General features: G+C 39.9%; 2 protein-coding genes across 5 annotated transcripts in view; one reads left to right on the top strand and one right to left on the bottom strand.

Annotated features, from left to right (window-relative positions):
- Positions 1 to 429: 429 nt before the first annotated feature.
- Positions 430 to 25599, bottom strand: part of sid4 (secreted immunoglobulin domain 4) — a 28123-nt gene continuing 2953 nt past the window's right edge. The window contains exons 2-9 of the mRNA XM_077604564.1: positions 6667 to 6820; positions 5436 to 5582; positions 5214 to 5348; positions 1949 to 2121; positions 1684 to 1870; positions 1229 to 1408; positions 725 to 991; positions 430 to 562 (exon numbers count right to left, since the gene is read on the bottom strand). Coding sequence (XP_077460690.1) covers positions 555 to 562; positions 725 to 991; positions 1229 to 1408; positions 1684 to 1870; positions 1949 to 2121; positions 5214 to 5348; positions 5436 to 5582; positions 6667 to 6820 — 1251 coding nt within the window. The 3' untranslated portion in view covers positions 430 to 554. The remainder of the gene's footprint in view (positions 563 to 724; positions 992 to 1228; positions 1409 to 1683; positions 1871 to 1948; positions 2122 to 5213; positions 5349 to 5435; positions 5583 to 6666; positions 6821 to 25599) is intronic.
- Positions 11967 to 25599, top strand: part of mvb12a (multivesicular body subunit 12A) — a 15145-nt gene continuing 1512 nt past the window's right edge. For 2 of the 4 annotated variants that reach the window (XM_077605802.1, XM_077605798.1), the window contains exons 1-6: positions 11991 to 12136; positions 19959 to 20048; positions 21162 to 21242; positions 21326 to 21425; positions 24308 to 24437; positions 25185 to 25325. In XM_077605802.1, coding sequence (XP_077461928.1) covers positions 19959 to 20048; positions 21162 to 21242; positions 21326 to 21425; positions 24308 to 24437; positions 25185 to 25325 — 542 coding nt within the window. In that variant the 5' untranslated portion in view covers positions 11991 to 12136. Of the gene's footprint in view, positions 12137 to 17612; positions 17642 to 19958; positions 20049 to 21161; positions 21243 to 21325; positions 21426 to 24307; positions 24438 to 25184; positions 25326 to 25599 lie in introns of all 4 variants that reach the window. The other 2 variants (XM_077605800.1, XM_077605799.1) reach the window with 2 other exon arrangements.

Below are 25599 nucleotides of genomic sequence, written 5' to 3'. Positions count from 1 at the left end.
GTTGCATTTTTTCAGTGTTTTTCCCCCTTACCCTGTTAGCTCTCTTTGGCGGAGCAATCGCTAATTCAAGACTAATTCTCGTTGGCAAGTGGTCATGCGTTATCCTATTGTGAGGACATTTGTGTGCATCATTTTCGGAATATTTTGAAGGGAATACAAATTCAAACAACCCTCGATATAGACTGAAAGTCAGTGTGGAGGCGGGGCTAACAGAGCTAACCCAGCCGGGAGAAATGTATAAAAATGTAAAACAAAATTAGAATTAAGTTTAGTGTAAGGTTAGATTAAATTTATTTTTGAGTGTGTCTGCATCGTAATCCAAGTTCATTTAAATTTGTTTATGTTATATTACGATTCACCGGTGCAAAAAGTCTCCAGCAGACATTTTTGTGTTGTGCAATTTTGGAATACAAACAACAACCACACAGATATTTTCCACAGAAGAGTGATACCATTTTTACATAACACCCCTCATTCTTTAATACGCCAACACACTTGAGTGATACTTTCCATTTCATGTCACAATCCAAGCTGGCACATACTCTGCAGACTTCTCAATTGCCTATTATGGAAAACACAAGTGGCAAAATGGACTTAACGGACTTATGGACTAAAATTAAATTGACTTATTTAATTTTCATTTTCATACAGCTTGTCTTTATTTTTTGCTGTGGTATTCCTCCTGATTTAGGGTAATGATTTCAATATCTCATATCAAGCTCACCTTTAACAATGACTTTGGCCAGTGCTTCACTGGACCCAATGTGGTTGGTGGCCACACACTTGTATGTTCCGCCATCACTGATTTTAACACGCGGTATGACAAGTTGGCCGTCGTTGCTGATTTGACTTATAGCCGGCATGGTACCTCTCCCAACCCGGCTCCATTCAAAACTGATGGGATGGGAGCCATGGGCCAAGCAGCGCAAAGAAAGAGCATCACCCGTTTGGAGTTTCACCTGGTCGGGCAGAGAGGTGGCATGAGGAGGGCCTGGAGGTATGAGGCAGTAGAAAAAAAAGGAGAAATAAAATGTAACAATATTGCGATTCATGTGGTTAATTCTTTGTATCTTATGCACTGTACACATAGTTAGCCATTCCTTTTTTCTTGCCTGGCACATGGATCAAATACTTTGCAAAGAGGCTACTCCGCTATAATATGACCAGCAGCATCTCTGCTCTCATGTTTAAATTGTTTCTGTACCTGGTAAAAGACAAACATGCTTACTTTCCACCTCCATCTGCGTGTATGCCTCGCTGTAGCCGTGAGTGTTGGTGGCGTTACAGATGTATTGGCCGGAATCCTGGCGCCCCACACTGGTCAGTGTCAGGACACCCCCAGCAACTGTGTGTTTCCATGGTAACGGGGCTCTCAGTTTGGACCACGTAATGAGGGGAGGAGGAGACCCTGAAAGAATTAGAGAAAATTTTACACAACCTGTTTATTGTACAAAAGGTGATGCAGGGGGGGTTTGTTTACATGAGATCTGCCCAAATTGCAAATTATCTAGAAGGATTGCATTGCTTTTATTAATTTTGTGGAACTGTGTCTGCTTTTTTTTCCAATTGTCAGAAAGGCCTGAAATCACTTTTTGTCAGTTTACAATTTGACCTGCACTCAGATGAGTGACCTTTAATTTTTATCTTAAATAACATAGTATGATAAATATGTGAACATCTTACCTGTGGCCTGACAGGTCATAGTGACAGAATGACCCTCCACCACTGCCATTTCCTTGTGACTCACTGACGCCAAGGGTGCACCAGGTCCCCCATCCAAGATTACCTCCACTTTAACCTCGGTCACACCCACATTGTTCTCACCTTTGCAAATGTACACACCAACATCTTCTGGACGTACTACAACCCACTAAAAAGGAGGAAATGCTTGCATTGTTTCAGAATAAATTAAAAAAAAATAAACACATTATTTAGCTTATGCAATTACTTGTATGGTGTTGGCACCATCTCTCTCCTCAGAAATGAGCTGCAGAGGGGAACCTTGGCGTCTCCAGCTCAGCTTAGGCCGTGGTCTGCCTGTCGCCCGACATTGCACAGACACTCGGTTACCGATTTTGACCCTCAGGGGACCAGTTGGTGACAACCGCAATTTAGGAGGAACTGTGAGAAGAAACACAAATTTAAGGTTAAAACATATTTAAATGCAATACAGTGGAACCTCAAAAGTTGAAAGTGAGGTTGTTCATTTTAGGTTTCACCTCAATTTCCAGTGACCTCATTGGAGTTATGGGTGGGCTGTTGCTCATTGGGGCTGGAGGGGTACATAGAGAACTTGCTTGCCTACCATTCTAGCACTAATGAATTGACAACTTTTTACATTTTATCTGACACTTGTGATCAAATTAATGTCTTGACTTAACCTACTGAATACTGTATCTTCTTGGTATGTATGTGTTTAGTGGGGTTTAAATAAAATCCCACTATTAGGCTATTTTCCCCCAAAAAATAATCACATTTCAATTTTTTTGCTTCAACTGTATTTTTTTTACCAGCTTTTCTTCTCAAAGTCACGTAAAATGTCTTCTTTAATTATTATTATTATATTCATTCATTCATTTTCTGAGCCGCTTTATCCTCACTAGGGTCACGGGGGGTGCTGGAGCCTATCCCAGCTGACTGACTTTGGGCCAGATGCAGGGGACACCCTGAATCGGTGGCCAGCCAATCGCAGGGCACAAGGAGACGAACCACCACGCGCACTCACATCCATATCTAGTGGCAATTTAGAGTGTTTAATCAGCCTACCATGCATGTTTTTTGAATGTGGGAGGAAACTAGAGTACCCAGAGAAAACCCATGCAGAGCCGGGGAGATCATGCAAACTCCACACAGGTGGACCAATCTGGTTTTGAACCCAGGACCCCAGAGCTATGACGCCGACGTGCTAACCACTAGAGTTGCAGGGCCACCTCATTATTATTATTATATTTTTTTAAGATTATTGGTTCGAGTGAATTGAATAAGAAGGCCCTGTTATCCATCGAGGAAAAACAGAAGATAAGAAAGTGGAGTGCGATTGATATTGCAAAGCAATGCAGGCTGGCCATAACCCCCCTACTTGCATCGCTATACTTTTGAAGCAGAAGGGAGCATTAAAAATGACGATTCCATGGCATGGCCTCTTTGTACTGAGTGAAGAGATGGAGAAACTATTACTCCTTTGGAGTTCTATCTAATACTAAGTTGTTTTGAATTCATAATGTGAAGTTGTTTGGATGAGTGTTTTTGTGAAATTGTTTGTGTGCTAACATTAGCATCCTCCTTACACTGCTCTGTACTCCTGCACAATGTTCCCTCTATTTTTGGTTTGTCTGGGCAGAAAGACAACCTCCCTTATCACACTGAGTACCAGTGTGAGCAACATCATCATTGCTCACTATGGGCACACACCAGTATCACACTTGCCATAAGCAGGTGCATGTCTACTACACATAAATGATTTAGTAATAATAAAATGTAATGATTATTATCTATGAATGGGCGGCTCGGCGGATGAGTGGTTCGCGCGTCGGCCTCACAGCTCTGGGGTCCTGGGTTCAAATCCAGGTCGGTCCACCTGTGTTGAATTTGCATATTCTCCCTGGGCCTGCGTGGGTTTTCTCTGAGTACTCCGTTTTCCTCCCGCATCCCAAAAAGATGCATTGTAGGCTGATTGGACAATCTAAAATTGCCCCTAGGTATGGGTCTGAGTGTGCATGGCTGTCCAGCGATTGGCTGGCCACCGATACAGGGTGTCCCCCGCCCCTGGCCCAAAGTCAGCAGGGATAGGCTCCAGCACCCCCCGTGACCCTAGTGAGGATAAAGCGGCTCAGAAAATGAATGATAAAATGGCTAAAGCGGTTCAAAAAATGAATGAAAAAATATCTATGTATAAAACATCTTCAGAAATGCCATTAGAATATGTACAAATCCGACTTAAATTTTACCTTATTTTACTTCTCACTTCTCATTCTTGTTCAAATGACTTTTCTGCTGAGCGTGTCACTTGAGATAGTCAAGTTTCCATTTATATGCAATATTTTTCCATGATTTTGCTTTGATTTTTTTAATAAGGATATCACATATTAATGAACATATTTATGTTCATGTTAATGAACATATATATATGTAAGATTGTAGCCGAGGGCTAATTTCCATGTATAGTCCATTGTGTAGGTTGAGGACAAACGATCACACATACATACTAGACACACACGCACGCACGCACACAACCACACTTACAGCAGATTTAGACAGTTCCCACACGATTTCACCGCTTGTTCTTCTATTTGCACATACTCCGACAGCCATTCCATCTTAAAAGAACCACATTTATTTTTTACTTTGGCTCCTTTCGCCACGATAAAGGCTTGGCAGCAACTCCACCGAACCGTTCATTGACAGCATGCCGCGGAAGTAAACACACGTGACCTGAACCACTTCATATCATTGGCTGGACACAGTGTTAGTCATAGTTTTATCCGTTATTGGCCGTTTGTTGTCTTTTATCAGTTACAGGTTGCAACTCTACAAGTTGCGTTGCAAAATGGCACAGAAAAACTCATGTGTTTATTTTTTTTACATTTCAGGATGGATTTTATTTTGTGCGCTCCATATGATTGCTGTGCGAGGAGAGGACGAGAGTAGTGCGCAATTGCGCACGCGCGCAGCTTAGAGGGAACATTGCTCCTGCACCAATCGAAAATTGTTTTGCTTGCTTGTTATTCATTTTAATACATTAATATAAATCATTTTCTCATAATTTTCTCTCATTTTTGTTTTTTGATCATTTTTAGATGGTTTAGTTGGTAGGTGTTTTTTTATGACCGTGGAACAAATTAGAGAATTAACATATAAAGTATACTGCTTTACTTACAAAACAAAATCCATGTTACAAAACAAGACTTGGAACGAATGAATTTCGTATGTAGTGATACCACTGTACTATTTGACATTTAAAGCTTTAAATTACCATTGTTGGCATCTTATCTTCCATTCACCTAGTAATTTATAGAGGACTTAATACAAACTATTAAGAGGAGCAATAAAATGCATTACTGCAGTCAAAATTTCCCTTGCTGAAGGGAACCTTATGCCAGAGAAAAAAACTATGGCCAGAGTCCTAGTTATTCATAAGTGTCTAACTATAAAATACAAAAATAATAATATATTTTTAAACATGTTGCTCTACTGAAAGCATTAGAGTGGCTCACATTTGATGTTGATCTGTCCTGAAGCAGTGCTGGAACCTCCAGAGTTAGTTGCCACACATTGGTACTCGCCCTGGTTACCAGGTCGAGCATTGGCAACTGTCAGAACTACACCATCGGGGCCAATTTTAACATTTTCTAGGGGGAGGAAAAATGTTATCCGAGAGCTTAGCATTTGATTATAAGAATTGACCAAATAATATACATATAGTTAACATTTCAAACCTGCCAAAGCTTGATTATTCGCTCTCCTCCACTGCAGTTGCGTGGGACGTGCATCGCTCCCCACTAGGCACCTGAGGCTGACTGACTCCCCTTCACGCACAGTAGTAGTCTGGGGCTCCACTGAGACCACAAAACCTTGACCAGCGGCTGCAGAAAGGGGAGAGCATTCATACACCTGCCTACACACACCACCCCAGCCCACCATCCCACACATGTATGCTTATATACGATATCCAGCCTTGTGAACATTTAGAGGCTGAAGTAAAATACAGTCATACCTCTACTTACGAAATTAATTGGTTCCAAGACTTTTTTCGTAACTTGAAAATTTCATAAGTAGAGATGTACTTTATATGTAAATTCTCTAATTTGTTCCACATTCCTCACACAACTACCAACTAAACCCTTTAAAGTTGGTCAAACTGTCCCAATTTTGTATGAAAGATGTGAGGAAACACAAAAATTATAAGGAAATTATTTATCAATGTCTTAAAATATATTAAGCATGTGAAAATGTGCCCTGCTCTGCTGAAATATCTCCCTCCGCGGCGTTATAAATGTAATATCCAGGTTTGTCCGCCAGATGGCGGCAAGAGCCGGTTTTACCAGGGTCGAAAGCCGTCCACTTTATAGTACATTTTAGACTTTTACGTGTTTCCTATGTGTCTGTGTGTGTGAAAATATGTGCCACGTTGCATTTGTGCAGTTTTTAATTGCTTAATAAGAGGAATTCAAAACAAAATAACGGATAAGGAGATGTATTTACTTTTGGGGGATTTTGTAACTTGGATCTTCTTCGTATCTCGAGTCACTCATCTGCATATAACAATATAAAATTTCATACCTAGAGGCATTCGTAAGTAGAGGTATGACTGTACAGTGTAAACTAAGCCTAAAGCAAACAATCTGGGTAAATAAACAAAAATGTCCATGATGATTGCGTAAAAACAAGGGGAACCTTTGATACATTTTCTAACCAGCCGCAAATTTGATTTTGATTTTATCCCTTGGTAAATTGGATTATTAACATCAAACTTTAGATCCAATAATCAACGAGGGCAGCCACCAAGAGGGACAATTTATTTTCCAAAAGAAAGCCCTTCTTTGGGAAAATTGTGACTAAGTTCTGCATTTTTTTAATGGTGAGGAAACCACTTTACATTTAAACACATTCACAGAAATAACTCTTCTTGCATTAAATAAAATAATAAGCAGATATGATCCCAATTACCTGAACATAGCAGAGAGAAGAGGAGCAGAGCACAGGGGAATGAGTCCATGATGATTGCAAAAGTGAGTTCAATCACTTTCTGTGCTGCCTGACAGACTCTTTGTACTGCAATCACAATCGACCTTTCACCCCTGGCTTTCCATTCACCTCTTTTCTGCTCAAATTTGATAGTGAGAGAATTAAAAATTAAAAAAATAAATTATATGTGCTTCCATGTCACTTTTATCCCCCATACACCTTGGTAGTGCTTGCATACAGAATGTATGGACTGACTTTTGATGACATTAGCATTTTTCTATTCTGCCTGTACACGTTAATATGTTAACCCCCGAAGACCCAAACTCTTGCAAGACATGCATTTTTATTTTCTCTTTGATATTTAGGCGAATTGGGACTTGATGAGTGTGAAAACAAAGAATTATGTTTTTACATGGTGTAGTTTCTGAGAAAAATGATGACCACATCAAAAGTGGACACCAGGAGCCTTGTAGTCCAAAATTTAACATTGTAGTCTTGTGACAACCAAAAATGTGATGTCCACACATGTGGACGCCAGGTTGTAGGAGGTTAAATATTCAACATCTTTGGAGAGGTTGAGGCCCGGCGGTCGAGTGGTTAGCCTAACAGTTCTGGGATCGAGGGTTCTATCTGAACTGGGTCCTCAATTTGTGGAGTTTGCATGTTCCCTGGCCTTGTGTAGGTTTTCTCCGGTTTCCTCCAACATTCCAAAAACATGCATGGTAGGCTGGTTGAAAAATCTAAATTGCCCCCAAGTATGAGTGTGACCGTGAATGGTTGTCTGTCTCCATATACCCAGCGATTGGCTGGCCACCAATTCAGGGTGGCCCCCGCTTTGTTCCCAAAGTCAGCTGGGATGAGCTCCAGCACCCTCCGCGATAGCCGGTTCAGAAAATGAATCAATAAATGGAAAGGTTGATTCATTTTATAAAATGCCTTATGTTTTGGTCTTTACAGTGGTACCTCTTCATACGAGCACCTCTACATATGAGCACCTCGAGATACGAGTAAAATTTCGAGCAAAGAATTATCTCTAGATACGAGAAAAATTTCGAGATGCGAGAAAGCCAGGTGGCCAAGACATGAGAGGCTGTTTATAATTGTAGCGCACTGTCTTTTTGCCGCATCTCTTTCGTGTATAACAGATATCTACAAGCACTGGGTGGAGCTTGCATTTTCCCATGTTTTTTTTCCCCGTTAGTCAATGCATAATACAAAGTGAACAACGATGCATCCAAAGCAAAGAGGTGGAATGAAGAGTTGTGCAAAGGAAAGGCGAACGTTGACAATCAACATTAAGCGCGAAATAATTGAAAAATAGTAGAGTGGGGTACGTGTCACAGAGCTTGCTCGTTGTCATGGATGATATCGTGTCACTTGGAAATTCCTTGGGGCTGGAGGTTAACGAGGCAGATGTGAATGATCTAATCGCCGAGCACCACGAAGAATTGATGACAGGATTTAATCGAGCTCCAGGAGAGTGAACATTTGGAGATGTTGCGGGAACTCAGTAGCGAGGAGTAGGTGGAAGAGGGGGGCCGCCTGGCTACAAAGGATATCAAAGATATGCTAGCGAAGTGGCAAGAGTTTTCTGATTTTGTAGAAAATAGGCACCCTGGCAGGCTGGCAAGTGGTCGCGTGTTATAGTATTGTGAGGACATTTGTGCGCGTCATTTTCGAAATATTTTGAAGGGGAGGCAAAAACAAACAACCCTTGATGCGTTCCTTTTAAAAACTCCCGCTCAACGTCCGGGTGGAGTCAACCCGGCGAACAAAGGTAAAACAAATTAAAACAATTTCAGAATTAGAATTCAGATTTGTGTAAAGTTACATTAAACATATGTTTGAGTGTGTCTGTATATATTAATCCAAGTTCATTTAAATTTGTTTGTTCTGTTACGAGTGCGTTGCCGTGGAAAGTCCCCCCGTCTGCCTCTATGTCCCTCTCTGTACCTTCCGCGAAATCTGTCTAATTTTAGTTCTATTAAACACATTTTATTATTATTAAACCACTAGTTATGTTACTTTGTTAATAGATGGCGAATTAGACAAAATAAAAATAAAAATTCGTATCCAATATCCTGTTTTGGTGTTTTTTTTCAGAGGGTTGGAACAAATTAATTTGTTTTAGTTCATTTCAATGGGAAATGTTCGTTCGAGTTACGAGAAGATCGACATACGAGCTCTGTCCCGGAACGAATTACATCGTATGTAGAAGTACCACTGTATATGGACATAAATAATGATTGACAAATTGGTTGTGGTGGTGTTCAGAGGTGGATGAATCAAATAAGTCCAGTCTAAAAGTCCAGCTATGATATGCAGTACAAATTGGTAAGGTCCGAATATCAACACATTTTAGAAAACCTCCCATTAGGTGAATGACAGGTATGCGGGTGTATTGGCAAACATGCACACCGAAGCACTTTTGCTTGTCAAGTGCTATTGACTTTTTGCTAATCATTAGCACAAAAGCTCAAACTGCCTTTCAACAAATGAGGGAGCAGGAAATAACGCAACGCAATAACGTTCATTCAACATAGAATGCTTAACAAACGTAAATACAATTATCGGTATACCCTAATCTTTGTCTATAAATCTTATCATATTTAAGGAATGGGATGAGTTATCAGATTTTGGATTAAAGCCAGATTTCCACCCTGAACTGGATGCAAGACGATTACAGACGAACAGAGTGAGAACCATGAAATACAAATGGACAAAGAGCACCCCCGAGACCCTTGGCGGATAAGCAGTTCAGAGAATGAATGAATGAATAATGGGAATATGCAGAAATATGCGGAAGTGTATTGCATTCACCTTTGAAATAAAAAGAGCCCTGACCGTTTTTCCAATTAATTTATTTTGAGGGTTGTTTTTCAAATTATTTTTTAAAACATATTCTCCTGAGTAATTTATTTACAAGGTTTTTTTAATGAATTAATTTTTTTCTTCGGTTTTTTTTTCTGAGGTTGGGCGCCCACGGAAAAACAAACGAAAAAACAAACCAAGCAACCAGCCGAAAAAAACCAGCAAGGAACAGTTATTCAAGATACTTGGAAGTCTCACACAGATTGTGTTCCGCAAATTCTAGACAGGAGGACTCATGCTCGCGTAGACACTTTGTTCCATTCAGTCCAATCTAGTTTTATTTAGATATGGGGCTAACACACTGGGAAATAGCCCAGTCATTAAGTCACATTAATGCAGTGGCGGGCCGTCAGGGCCTTCAAGGCCTTCTCTGCTGTCCTAAGAAATATCTGAATCATATTATATTTTGTCCATCAATACTTATTATTCCAAATGGTCTGTTAGATTCCTTTCATTGCTTTTCCCCCTGGTTGCACTGCTTCCAGATGTGTGTTTTCATATTGAAGCATTTAACCAATCACATTTCAGCCTTTATTTGTTGCCAGATCAGATCTGCCTCAAAGCTTTCACAATCAGTTCTGCGGGCTCTGCTGCATTAAACTAGACTGTTGCTTTTAACCAATCAGATTTCAAGTTGGCAACCCCACAATGCTTTTTCATAGCCATTCGCATTTTGCTGGCTGGGATACGTCATTGCTTTCACCAACTATGATTGGCTAGTAGGCGGGCTAAAGCCATAGTGAGGCAGCCAGAGATCGCAAACTCCACCCACAATGGCCGACGGAGGAAAACAAATGGATTTGGTTGCAGATTTGCTCACAAAGCTATTTTCCAGACGGACTTTTCCAGAAAAAAATGGACATCATTAAGAAAGGGCGGTCAACTCCGAAGCTAGCAAGCCTGTTACAGCCGGGAAAATGGTGTGTGCGCGCCACTCTCAGTGCGCTAACTTAGCTGCACAAGCAAATATATTGTTGTGTTTATTTAAAGCCATTTTCAAAACGGACTATGCCGGAAATATGACAGGACAGGCTCGTCTTTCATCATTAGCTTCGATGGCGATAGGAAAGAAGGAAGAAAGAAAGGAGGATGGATATTGTGTAAGGTTAAAAAGAATTTTTGGTGAGTATAATATGGCTATATTCCTAAATAATATTTCAATTGTGGGCCCGGTTCTGATATCTGAAAAGCTCCAGTGTTTGTATTTAAGCTCCAGTGTTTGTATTTAATCACTAAATGCTACTAGGATGTGGATTTTACCCCAGTTTAATTTTTGCCGTTTCGCCATTGACGTCCATCGCTGTCTTTTCCCGAGGAAATCACCCCCTGGCCTGGTTGTAATGTCTCAAAAGCTCCAGTATTTGTATTCAATCAATAAATGCTGCTAGGAAGTGGATTTTACCTAATTTTAGTGCATTTTTTGTCATTTCACGTATGGACGTATCGACATTCATCGCTGTCTTTTACCGGGGAAATTATACTCCGGGCCCGGTTCTGATATCTAAAAAGCTCCAGTATTTGTATTTAATCAATAAATGCTGTTTTCGGCTGGATTTTACCCCATTTTCAGGCAATGTTTGCCTGTACGCCATTGACGTTCATCGCTGTCTTTTCCCGGGAAAATCGCCCCCCTGGCCTGGTTTTAATGTGTGAAAAGCTCCTGTATTTGTATTTAATCATGAAATTCTGCTAGGAAGTGGATTTTACCCCATTTTTGTGCATTGATTTATTGATTATTTTTTACGTGTCGCAGCTCTAGCTGCAGTAGAGGTTTTATAGCCATAAAATAGTTTTTGAGGGTTGGATTGATACGTTGAAGGCTCTACGAGAAAATGCACCGACCGCCACTGCATCAATGGAATTGTTATCATAGTTTGTCCATCTCGTCCGCCAGTCTAGAATTTGCGGAATGTGGTTCGCGCAAGACTTCCGAAGAATCTTGGTAACTGCTGCTTGCTCTTTTTTTTTTTTTTTAAATATTTAATTCAAAAAACAACCAGAAAAATAAATGAATTTGAAAAACGGCCGGGGCTTTTTTCTAAGGTGAATGCAAAAAGCTATCGTAGCTGGCAGCCAGGCTTGTTTTTTAAATACTTTTTCTGCCGCTGGCAGTCAGGCCCAGGAATAAAACAAAATGAAGGGGGAAAAAATCATAAAACAACCCCAGGGGAAAAAAAGAAAAAAGAATTAAAAAAACATCCTTGAAAATAAATTACTCAGAAAAAAACAAAGTAAAAAAAATTAAAAGAAAAACAACAACCTGCAACATAAATTAATCAGAAAAACGGAGTTGGGAACAAAATAAATAAAAAACAACCACAAAAATAAATTAATTTGACAAACGGTCAGGTTTTTTTTAAAGTGAATGCAAAACATTTCCGTACATTCGAGCCTCAAGAGTCAACAATTTCGATGACGTTTGGGCACACGGTCTTCTGGGAAATGTTGTTCCACCGGAAGGAACACTTCCTGCTTTCAGGAAAAGCACCTAGAGCCTAGAAGACTGTTCACTCTTGAGTTATATTTTTCCTCGCTCGACAACTAATCTTCAAACGTAAGGCAAGTGAAACCTTTCCTATCGGTAAGTATTTGTTGGCGAGGTCATTCCTAAAATTTGTGGAAAACAGCGATTTGTTTTACTTTTTCGCAAACAAGGTTAGACGAATATTTTAGCAGCTGCTGTGAGTTGAGACCGGCTGGTCGTGTTTGTTTTGAAAACAACAAGCAATACATTTTACAGCTTGCCTACTTTTTTCTTTGAGAAACCCTCGCTCTTCATACGGACTAACTTGACTATTATGGAAAATAAATAAGTAAACGTAAAGAAAGAAAGTAAAGTAGAGAAAATCTAAAAATAAGCTCTTTAAATGTATAAAAATAATACTATACATGTTTTTTAAACAAGGTACACGTCAGGAGATGCCGTTTTCAAAGACATCAAACACTAATTATTCCTCCTTAATTAGTTTATTTTTATTTTGAAAATTAGGTCTAACTCTGATAAAATGTTTTGACATTGATTAGTCACCCACCCTATAACCTTTCTAGTTAAAAGTAATTAATACATTTTTAATTGAGAAAAACATTAATACATAATCACGTTTCTTATGTTAACCATTACTACTTCGAAACATTTTTCATCCCATCTCATTTTCTGAACCGCTATATCCTCATTAGGGTTGCGGGGGGTGCTGGAGCTAATCCTAGCAGTTTGAAAAAAATGGAAATTAACATGTATTATTCTAATACACAGCGTGACCTCTTTAAAATAAATCTTAATCCACAGTAGAGGTGAGATCTTTAGCCCAAACCCGACCCGACACGAATTTAAAATGTCAATCATCACTTCGGGTTCGGGTCGGGTCGGACCGGGCTTCTCTCGCTGAAAAAAAAAGTATACTAAAACGACATGTGGTCTCTCTCGCTGACTTTTTTTCACAAATAAATAAATGTTCGTAAAAATCTATACTAAAACAATGTGCGGATACTAAACTAAGAAATAAATAATTTGGGATACAACAGAGACGGTGCTGTCATGTAATTGCAATTGGAGAGAGCCAGAGCATGCTCTGCGTACGTCACGTGGCCGCCACCCGATTATTAATCCACAGTGTCATTCACCACTCTAATGTTTGAAATGTGACTTCATGACTTAATTCTTCCAGAATACCTCTAGTAATTCCTTGTCTGGCTGCATCGAGACACACCACATTCATTTAGATTGTCAAAATGTACTGTGTCTTGAATAAATGTGTGGCTGGTGGAAAAAACATGCTTTATCAGCCTAAGATTTAAAAATGGGTTTTTTTAATTATTATTTGACATATGGTCAACAACAATTATAGTTGTCGTAATAACTTCGGGGTGAGGTAACATGAAAAGACGTTGGGCGGTGATCTGCCTCCTACTGGCTGACTGAAGGTAAGTGAGGAGACAGTGAGAGGTAAGTGATCCGCTCGGGGGATGATGCGATGTATCCATCACGGCAGAATGCCAATGAGTCTGAAATTCTTAGTACTTATTTGGGCCTTTTGCCGGGAAAGCGCACCTTATGGAGAAGCACTACCAATTTCGTCATAGGCAGCATGGGTATGATGACATTAGGCTTTTGTCGAGTCAATGATGATGACAAAGCCTATGTCCGACTATTATTATTATTAATACATGTCCTTAATGCTTTAACTGTCACAGATGTGAGAATGTAACCTAAGGTAAAAAATAAAAAAATAAAACCCTTTCTTGGTATTTGGGTTTCCACAATTAGCATACGATTATATTGGCCTGAACTAATATCACTTTTTAATATCTCATCGGTTTCAGCTGTGCGAAGGCAAACTCATCTCATCTCATTTTCTGAACTACTTTATCCTCATTAGGGTCATGGGGGGTGCTGGAGCCTATCCCAGCTGACTCCTGGCCAGAGGCAGGGGTCACCCTGAATTTGTGGCCAGCCAATCGCAGGAGATGGACAACCATGCACACTCACACTCAAACCTAAATTTAGAGTGTCCAATCAGCCTACCATGCATGTTTTTGGAATGCGGGAGTCAACTGGAGTACCCGGAGAAAACCCATGCAGGCCCAGAGAGAACATGCAAGACTCCCACTGTGAGGCCGACGCGCTAAACTTTAGCGCGTCGGCCTCACAGTGGGAGTCTTGCATGTTCTCTCTGGGCCTGCATGGGTTTTCTCCGGGTACTCCAGTTGACTCCCGGGGGTCCCCAAACTTTTTCCTGTGAGGGCCACATAACTTTTCCCTTCTCTGATGGGGGGCCGGTGTCAGTTTGTAACAGAAAAAGTGACGATCGTTGGGGAGCTTAATTTTTTTTTATTGTTTTCCAGAAAGCCACACATATCTAAATAACCCTTTCCAGGTTCTTTACAGAAAAAAAGTCAGGAAACATAATAACACTATTAATGAAATAAATAATAACTAAATAACCCTCTCTGAGTTCTTCACAGAAAAAACAGGAAATAAATAACACTATTTATGAAATAAATAATAACTAAATAACTCTCTCTGGGTTCTTCATAGAAAAAAAAGCCATAGAACATTAACTTTCTGTTGTGCCATGCACAATCTTCTCCCTTTGCTCTGAAGTTTATGCACGACACCACAACCGTCATTACAGAATCCCACGTCAACATTTTGCAGCACAGTGCTTGCTGGTGAATTTGGCAGTGGACTCGTAGCGGGGCGGTGAGACCCCTTTTTTCCAACTCCCAGTTCATGCGTCCCATTATTAGACCGCGAGTTTCGGCCACCATGCTAGGAGCCCCGTCAGTCGTGATGCTAGCTAGCTTTGACCAGTCCAGGTCCAACTTCTCCATGGTTTGGCACACTTTGTCAAAAATATCCTCTCCCGTTGTAGTCGCTTTGAGACTTTGGAGGGCTGCCAGATCCTCGCAAATCTCAAAGTTTGCGCTAACTCCACGAATAAAAATGAGCAGTTGCGCTGTGTCTTGCACGTCCGTGCTTTCATCCAGTGCTAATGAAAAAAAGCCAAATTATTTCGTCTTCTGCTGCAGCTGGGCATATACATTACTCCCGATTTCTTCAACGCGTCTGGTCATTGTACTCACCGACAGACTTACGGCATTAAATGCATCTTTCTTCTCGGGACACACCTCCTCCGCGACAGTATCCATACATTTCTTAACAAACTCTCCGTCAGTGAAAGGCTTACCGCTGCTTGCTATCAATTTAGCAACCCAAAAGCTGGCCCGAACGGATGCCTGGTTCTGCTGAGATAGTAGTCCACTTTTTCGCTTTGAGAGTTTGTCTGCTCGTATTTGGCCTTGCAAGCTATCGTACTTGTCTTTGTGACGGGATTCATAGTGTCGGCAAAGATTGTATTCTTTGAATACCGCCACCGTCTCTTGACAAATGAGACAAACAGCCTTTTCTTTGCATTGAACAAAAAAATAATCGTTTGTCCACTCCAGGTTAAATACCCTGCATTCTGAATCAATTTTTCTCTCACCTAACTTTTTCGCCATTATTCCGTTCTCAAACAGGTTGCTTTTTTTATATGCTTGAATAGTCCGCGATGGTCCCAGGGCTCCGCCCTCACCTGCGATCGTCCAGATGTCTCGGTAACACTGCTCGTGCATGCAACGGTGGACGTGCCCGCCTGCATCAAAGGGAAACACTCTCCCCGCGCGTGTCACCAAAGAAGCAATGCGAAGCCCCGCTTCACTGGGATGATTTGTGGGCTCAGCAGGGGTGCAATGAACCAAAAACAAGATTAAAACGTCCCAGTCTTCAAGGCCAAACAGGAAAAAAAAATCAGATAGTGTCTCTGGTATTGTTCAGAGGGCCGGTCCAAATGTGCCGGCGGGCTGCATCCAAAAAAAAAAAAATACATCCGATGGCGTCTCTGGTATTGTTCAGAGGGCCGGTCCAAATGTGCCGGCGGGCCGCATCCGGCCCGCGGGCCGTAGTTTGGTGACCCCTGCGCTAAACACTCATCCGCCGGGCCGCCTAGCGTTTTGGTTGAATATTCTAGTAGCAGTTCTCAGTTATAAATTTACTTATATATTTCCAATACTAATACTAATTATAAAAATTAAATATTACTTGTGCATTAGTAATTGAGCAAATCAAATGAATACAGACGCTCCCCTACTTACGAACATTCGAGTTACGAACAACGGTACATACGAACATGTCTGCAAATTGCGTTTATGTCGAAAAATGTTCGTAAGTTCGATTTTGTATTGCGCGCCTTTTTCCGAGTAGTACTTCTTTCCGCCGCTTCAGCTCACCCAGCATCTACCTTCTTCTGCCCACTTCGTTGCAATGCGGAAGTGCGTGAATGTATCTCCAGTGCGCAAAGAACCTTTTCATTTTTATCATTAAATATCTCGTGCATCCATTATTCAATATGGTTGGTGAAAAGCGAAAGGCTTCTATTGAGGGAGGTGCAAGGAAGAGGCAAGCCATTTCATTTGAAATGAGTGGCAATAATAACGAAGCTTGATGCGCGTTGCACGGGAACACAACTTGAATCGTTTGACCGTCAGTACCATTTATAAACATAAAGATCGAGCAGCAGGACCCAAATATTGAACGTTGCACAAAGTTTGCAAATCAATTGAATGATGCCATACAGTGCTACCGCATCATTAATGATGAAAAAAAGAAAACTGCAATCGTCATTAGATAGCTTCTTTCGGCCAGTTTCTAGTAAATCTCTCTCTCTCTAATGTATGTATACAGTACTGTATGTATTCTCTCCATTTTATTAAAAAAAAAATTCAGTACAAACCAATGCGTGTTACTTATACAAGCCTTAAACATACAAATGCACTTATATAAACCTTCAATATACTTATATAGGCCTTAAATATAAATTATAATACAAAATATAGCACTGAGCAACCTACAAACAAATTCCACTTATGAACAATCTGTCGGAACCTAACTCGTTCGTAAGTAGGGGAGCGTCTGTACATTTAATAATAATAATAATCGGACATAGGCCCTGTCGTCATCATCAACAACAAAAAGCCTACTTGTCATCACACCCAGAAACTGCGTATGACGAAATTGGTAGTGCTTCTCCATAAGGTGCATTTACTCGGCAAAAGACCTAAATAAGTGATAGTTACGGACTTGTAATTTGGCATTCTGCTGTTATGGATACAGGTCACTTACCTCTCACTGTCTTTCACTTACCTTCAGTCAGCTAGTAGGAGGCAGATCACCACCCAAACATCTTTTCATATTACCTCAGAAGGGAATGTGTGTTGTGTTAAGCTTTGTGTAAGCTTTGCCGAAGCTTGAAAAAGCCTCCTTCCTCCTTTTTGTGAGTCTAATCACAGCGGCTAGAGAATGTTCTCATCTAACCAAAACATGACAACGAGTTACACAGACTTTTAAAACTTGTGACTTCTCGGTGTCTTCAAGTGCATTAAATTGAACTCTGTAATCATCCACCATTGCCTTTAAGTAGATTTAGCAATAGCATTTATATCTTAATATGTCTTGATGTACCTATTTTAGTTTCCGCTCTAGCCCAAGACAGCAGACTATTATTTTCTTTTTGTTGCAGACAAGAATCATATTCCAATAATGTGACCTGTAAGTACCCTAAAATGGAAGTGAAAAAAAGGGACGCAAAATTGACTCATTGCCTTGAGTTGAGTTTGAGTTAGATTTTGATTTTAATTTATTTAATAAGGGACTGCACATATTAATGTACATATTCATCTGCCTTGACTGCCTTAACTGTTCTGGGGTTGAATATAAACTATGCTTCTACCATATTGGCCCGAATATAAGACAGTGTTTTTTGCATTGAAATAAGACTGAAAAAGTGTCGGTTGTCTAAAATTCAGTGTCTAGACATTATACCCATTCACAACGCTAGGGGGCGCCAGATAAATGTAAAGCGAAAGCTCAACAATGATGGTTAATGCAGTTATTGCAATGGCGTTGCTTTATCACAGTAGATTGGTTAATTTGGTACTCGGATGATTCACCTAAACACGTTTCACCGACGGACGTTTGACAGACGGACAGGTCGCCGAATGGACGTTGCACCGAACGGTCATTCGGCCGAACGGAGGTTTCGCTGAAACGGGATTCGCGCGCTCGCCCTGCCCCCGGATCGTGTGTGTACAAGTTTTGCAACCTCGGCCCGCGGGCCATATACGCCCGTTAGGATTTTTAATCCGGCCCGCCGAGTAGGTAAATCATATCCCTACAGTCATCGGAGGGGTTTCTCCCCGGGAACAGTGCTTCGTGGGCGGATTTTAATGACACATGCTGAGTTTCATTATCAAGCTCCATATATTTCCCGAGTTTGAGCACTTTAAAAATCGGCGGGGGTTCCCCCCGAGCCTATCCGAGAATAGTGCGCCGTGAGCGGACTGGGTTGGACGACGCCCCGCTGAATTTCTGCAGCTACAGAAATTTTTCAAATTTGAGCCCCACACACATCGGCGGCGTTTTTTCCCCGAGCGTAACCAAGGATAGTGACACATGAGCGGATTGGGTTGGCTGATGCCCCGCTGAAATCCCGAGCTCCATAAATTTTTCAAAGTATGAGCACCACACACATCAACGGTGTGTTTCCCCAGTGCCTATCCGACATTTGATGTCGCAAATACAAATACTAGTATTTGTATTTAATCATTAAACGCTGTTTTCGGCTGGATTTGACCGAATTTGAGAGCATTTTGAGCCGTTTGGCAAATGGCTCTGTTCTTAAAATGGCCGACAAGCAACGACGTCGAGCTCCGTTGCCTCACAACGCGCATCGAACATCTAGTCTGTATACACGAAGAATATGTGAATTTCCTGTCTTTTAAATAAAATACTAGTATAAAATACAATACTAGTATTGTATATACAAATACTAGTATTTGTATTTAATCATTAAACGCTGTTTTAAGATGGATTTTGAAAAATTTCTGGAGCTGCAGAAATTCAGCGGGGCGTTGTCCAACCCAGTCCGCTCACGGCGCACTATTCTTGGATAGGCTCGGGGGGAACCCCCACCGATTTTTTAAGTGCTCAAACTCGGGAAATATATGGAGCTCGATAATGAAACTCAGCATGTGTCATTAAAATCCGCCCACGAAGCACTGTTCCCGGGGAGAAACCCCTCCGATGACCGTAGGGATATGATTTACCTACTCGGCGGGCCGGATTAAAAATCCTAACGGGCCGTATATGGCCCGCGGGCCGAGGTTGCAAAACTTGTACACACACGATCCGGGGGCGGGGCGAGCGCGCAAATCCCGTTTCAGCGAAACCTCCGTTCGGCCGAACCTCCATTCCGGATGACCGTTCGGTGGAACGTCCATTCGGCGACCTGTCCGTCTGTCAAACGTCCGTCGGCGAAACGTCTTTAGGCGAATCATCCGGCCACGGTTAATTTACATTTTAAAAAACAGAAGCAATTCATTTACAAATGTGATTGCGTTCAGTTCACATATTTAAATGTTCACATATTAAGATGTGGTAGACAGTTTTTCTGCATGATTTGAATGAGGCAAAATAACATGCCTTTTCTCTTGAATATATTGTTAGAATCATTTGTTTGTACTGTAATTATTTTCTGTAAAAAAAATAATTTGGTGTTCAAAAATGTTGGAGTAATCATTACATCCCAGAATGAACCCAACAAAAAAGTATTTTTTTCAAACTTGAGTCTTAAAAAAGAGGGTGTTGTCTTATAATCAGGATTGTGTTATATTCGGGTCAATACGGTATTTATGAGAAATCCAAGTCACGAAACCACTATTGGAACTAATTTATTTTGTAAATAGAGGTGCCACTGTCATCGATTTTTGAATATATTTTGACAATAGTTAATAATTTAATTGGTGTTAAAAAATGTGACAGTGTGACTTTAAAAGCTTGCATTCACTTTTTTTACACTCCTTTTCAGATGGAAACCAAGGATCTTGGTGTTGTCCACCCACTGACATCAGTAGCATGGACATCCAACATTTCTACCTGCCCTAAAGACTTCACATTGGTACAGTGAAAAATGGACATTACACATTTTTATTGCATTTGATTGTTTTCATCAATCCAAAAGCACTTATAAGCAAATACCACATTAGATTACCACGTCTTTCATTCATTATATCAACATTAATGCAGTACATGGTCAGATTTGCTGTCTACAACCTCACTGAAGAAGCTTTACCCATGGCAAAAACAAAGAGGACATAATTTGTTTCCGTACACCTCAACATTAAACACTAAAATACTAATTATTTGCCCCATTTATTTTTTATGGGGTTCTTATCAACCACTGTCGGATTATAAATACCTTTAACGTGCATAAACTGTGGTTTGGTTTTGGGGGGAAAAATACAAATTTAATTTGAGACTAGCAAATTAAAAACACATGTTCCCTGCACTTACTGGCCCACCAGTCCGGACTTTTCGCCACTTCTTTCCCAAAGTCAGTTGGGATCAGTTCCAGCTCACCCGCAATCTTAATCAGGACCAACAGTATGGAAAATGGATGAAAATTAAACATGCCCCTTAAGACAGGGGTGCTCAATACATCGATCGCAATCTACCAGTAGATCGCCAAGTTACTATTGGTAGATCACAGGGCAATAAGATTGATTCAGTCTGTTGGTCTCCATAGGTAGACTATTATGAATTTGGCATGTCTGTAGTAATGGGGAGTGGATTTTCACTCCTGTTCCCTCCCGCTTCCATACACGTTGATTTACCTCTCATTGCAGTCTAAAGCAAGATAGTATGTCAACATGCATAACTAAACTTTGTCGGAAGCCCTGAAAAAAGGTAGATTGCGGGAGGTAGACTCATTCAAATATAGATCTTGGAGCAAAGAAGTTTGAGCACCCCTGGATTAAGAGATACTTTTTATCCCAAAAACTAACTTGGCATAAACCAGTTAGATACTTTATCCTATATCAGCTCCGCAAGCTGTTTCACTCTGAAGGACTTAAGTACAATATGTATATGTAGTAATAAGGCCACACAGTCACACATGTTCTCCATGTGCCTCGTTGAGTTCTTTCCTCATGTTCATTGACAAATCTTAGTTTGACCTAAAGTGTAATGAGAACGATTGCCGATTATTTCCATTTTCTGTCTCAATCTGCAGATCAACATTACTGAAGATGGAGCAAATGCGAACTTCACGCGCTTTTCAATGAAACCCAGTTATTACCTTTGTTACAGTAAGGTAGCTGAGAGACACGTCCACTTTTCCAGTAACCCTTTTTGCGCTTTGCATTGGCACATTATATCATGCATGTCTGTCTGTAGGCCACCACAGGTGGGATGGTTGTGTCGGATATTAGACTCATTGCGGAGAAGGCCTCCATTCCTCATGGCTACTGCTTTATAGCGGAGCACTTGGAACCAAGTGAGCAACCACAAACACACACTCATACAGTGGTACCTTGAGATACAAGCTTAATGCGTTCCGGGACTGAGCTCTTATGTCGATTACTCGTATCTCAAATCAACGTTTCCTTTAGAAATGAACAAAAAACAAATTAATTCGTTCCAACCCTCTGAAAAAAACACACCAAAAAACAGGATATTGGAATGGAAAAACATTTTTATTTGTTCTAATTCGCCATCTATTAACCGAGTAAGAAATAACTAGTGGTTATGATGTTTAGGAGTACTAAAATTACAGAGATTTTGCGGAGGGGAGAGAGAGAGGGACAGAGAGAGAGACTTTTTGCACGGCAACGCTCTCATAAGATAACAAACATGAACAAATTTAAATGAACTTGGTTTACAATACAGACACACTCAAGAATAACTTTAATCTAACCTTACACTAAACTTAATTCTAATTTTGTTTTAAATTTTTATACCTTTCTTCTCCTGGTTTGGCTCTATTTGCCCCGCCTACACCCTGGCTTTGAGCTGCAGTTTTTAAGAGGAACCTATCAAGGGTTGTTTGCTTTTGTCTTCCCTTCAAAATATTCTGAAAATGATGCACACAATTGTCCTCACAATATGATAACGCACGACCACTTGCCAACAGGAAGTAGTATACTCCTCTCGTATTGGCGAGCAAGCTCCGCCATTCTGCACCGACTAATGGGGGGAAAACACTGATAAAATGCAACGCTCCACCCAGTGTTCGTAGAGACATTTATACAAGCGAGTTGCGGCGAGATGATGTTCTCATAAGGAGCAGCTGTATGCTCGTATATCAAAATTTGTCTCGTATCTCAAGGTAAATATTTGCTTGAAGTTTTACTCTTATCTCAAATAGCTCGTATGTTGGGGCACTCGTATGTCAAAGATTTACTGTACCGTAATTTAAGGCACACTTAAATGTTTGTTTTTCTCAAATTTTACATTGCACCATTTAATCCATGTGTCAACCTCACGGCCCGCGGGCCACATCCGGATCATTTTACATTATCGTTATTAATGGCCCATCTAAATGAAGCGCTGATGACACAATACTGCACAGAACTACATATCCGCCTAGTTACTGCATTTCTGGTTCTTTTCTATTTACGTTTGGTTATTAAATCTTCTTAGTATTTGTGTTCTTACTTCATAAACTTTTTCTACGTAATGTATCAGTGTTTTTAGTGTTTTGTTATCTGTCACCTTATCTGGCAGCTCCCCCATAGTTTTTTTTCTTTTATCTTGTAAATCCACAATCGCAAATCCAAAAAACGCAATTTTCTTCTTCATTTGAGATGCGAATTTTGGGACTACAACCCTGATCGCTTGGACGCAGTATGGAAATAATTTAATGATTAGTGGGCAGACTATGGCTATCAGAATGTGATGTCGATTTTTCGAGTGTAAACGACGCAAAAGCACTAAACATGCAGTTTATTGCAAAAATAAAACTTTTTTGAAAACTTAGTGATTTAAACACTGATTTTCTTTTGTAAACATGCAAACGATTTATAGAGGGAGTATATTACAATAATTTTCAATTATAAAAAAAGAAAGCATTAAAGGATGTATATGGCACTCACTGATGAACAGTTCTTAAAAAATGTCAGATCAAAACATAATCTTGACCTTTCCAGGTATCCCAACCACCACAGGGCCAAAAGACAAAAATAACTTAATCAATTGAGGTAGAACACTTGTTTGTGTTCGGTCATGACTATCCACCTATTGAATAAATGTAATATTTAGTAAAATTTCATAAGGGATTTGAGCTAGGAAATAGTGCCCTCGTGCATCCAAGCGCGATCACTACAAGACAGGGCACATCGGCTGACTGCTGCAAACTAGTGGACGTGAATGTTAGTGTAGCCACCTATTTTTTATTTCCACCAAAAATACACTTGTAAAGATCGATTCAGCTGGATTTTGAATCGATACTAGAATCGTGCACTTAAATATTGCAATATATCCTAGAAATCGACTCAGCACCTTGGTGCGAACCAGTTCTGAAATCACAAAGGGTCACGTGTATTTTTGTCCGGAGCATAGAATGCAAACAATGGACTTTCCTGGTGTGAATACATTGTAACAGTTAATTTGTAGTTTTGTGTTCCAAAGTTTTATTTTACAGCCAGAGATGTAGTATAGTTTAGCAGGAATCGTAAAATCAGGGATTGAGCTACCTTTTTTCAAGAAATTAAGACAACGAAAGTAGAGCATTTATCAAAAGCCAAAGAGGACTGAATAGAGATAAAGCTTTAAAAATTATACAGCTCATAGCAGGAGTGGGTGATAAATGTACAACACACGAGAAACCTGACTTTTAAAAGCAAACAAACAAACCAACTGTTATGAAAAAAACTGTCATGCTTGGTTTGTAAGTCAAATATTCTACAAATCTTTTGTATTCAAAAAATGTCTTGGAATAATGCACCATATTTTTCGGATCTAAGGCACAAAAGTTCACACTGCCCACACGTATGAATACTAGTTGTGCTTAATGACCTTGAACCAATTTTGTTGCAGTGCAACTGTATCATACTGATCCAGTAAAATGCTCATTGAACACATTCATCATTCATGAAATCCGTTTACTAAATAAGGAAACAATGCATTAAATTAAAATCTCATCATTATTACGACACATTTCTAAAAACAAATTTTTCATTTTTAATTGATATACTAATAAGAATTTATTCTCTTTAGATATGGTGGTGGTTTCCTTTCTATTATCCTCGATTACTGTATCAAATGTCTATTTACAAACCATAGCCATTATAGATATTGTGACTAAGACATTACACAATCCTCATTCTGAACCAATTACTTTTTCAGAATAACATTTACATTTAGTGTTTTTGTTTCCAGGGGCCACCGTTTCAAAGAAGAAACGTGTATGTGTGCGTGTGGTCCCAGTTGATAGTGTGGACACGGCTATCTTGGACATCAAACTGACAGCCAAAAGCAAAATGATGTTACAGCACTACACATATGTCGGGTAGGTGGCATCTACCCAGTAAATCAGTCTTTCCCAACCTTTTTTGAGCTGCGGCACACTTTGCATTGAAAAAATCTCAAGAGACACCACCATCTGAAAATATTTTAATTTAAAACTATGTCGCCTATATTAACAATAGTCATTCTCATCAAAGTTTTATCAGCAGGAATCACTTAAACCTCCAAAATTATACCAAAATCAAATTTTTCACACTGACCTAATGTCACCAAAAGTTGATGTCTGCGGACCCTGAACAACTTCCGGTTCGAGTGATGCAAAAATAAGTAATGTAATGTTTGTAATCGCATAATTTTATAACTTTTCTCCAAATATTACTTAAATCTCCTAATATTATGCAAACAAATGTTGTGCTCACACAGACTTTACAGTGCCAAAAGTTGATGCCCTAGAAACCAAACAAATTCTTGTTCGTGTTAGATGGAAAAATAAGCAACAAAATAACTGTTTCACAATTTGAATCTTGTAATAGTATAATCTATAATTTAACGTTCATCATCTTTTGGTTTTAACCTTGTAATAGTGAAATTTTAATCTCGTTACGTTCATATTATTTTTTCTCTCTGAATATTATATTGTATGACTTCTTGCAATTTCCAGAGGCACATCTGAACAGTGCTCATGGCACAGTGGTTGGGAAACACTGCGCAAAAAAAAAAAATCTGCATTATTACATCACTCTCCTCCATATTGCAATGGGCTTTTAAATACTGTATGTGTTATTCATAGAGACATCAACGGCTACGTGTTGTGGTGTAGAAAGGGTCAATTTGCCAGCACTACACCAAAAACTAAGCCACGTAATTTCAGTCTGGGTTTACGCAGACTCTCACTGGAGCTTCCTTCTGTTCCCCAGCCTTTACAAATCAGGTACAGTTTGCATATCACTGTGTTTTAGCGCTACAATGCAAGAAAAAAAAACTGAATTTTAATGTGTTTAGCTGATGTACTCCTGTAATTTTTGGGGCAACAATAGGTTGCTTCTTGTTAATATAGGAGCATTTCTGTATCACTTCTTGATGTTTCTTGTTTATATTTGAATCAAAACTGATAAACACCCATGGAGATTTTTGGGGAGGTCCACAAATGGTAATATTTAGGATTAACTGGAATAAAAACTGTGGGTTGTTAGTGGCTATTGAAT

This window comes from Stigmatopora argus, chromosome 7 (genome assembly GCF_051989625.1).
Source record: "Stigmatopora argus isolate UIUO_Sarg chromosome 7, RoL_Sarg_1.0, whole genome shotgun sequence".
Classification (NCBI taxonomy): domain Eukaryota; kingdom Metazoa; phylum Chordata; class Actinopteri; order Syngnathiformes; family Syngnathidae; genus Stigmatopora; species Stigmatopora argus.
This window is presented reverse-complemented; position numbering and strand designations above follow the sequence as displayed.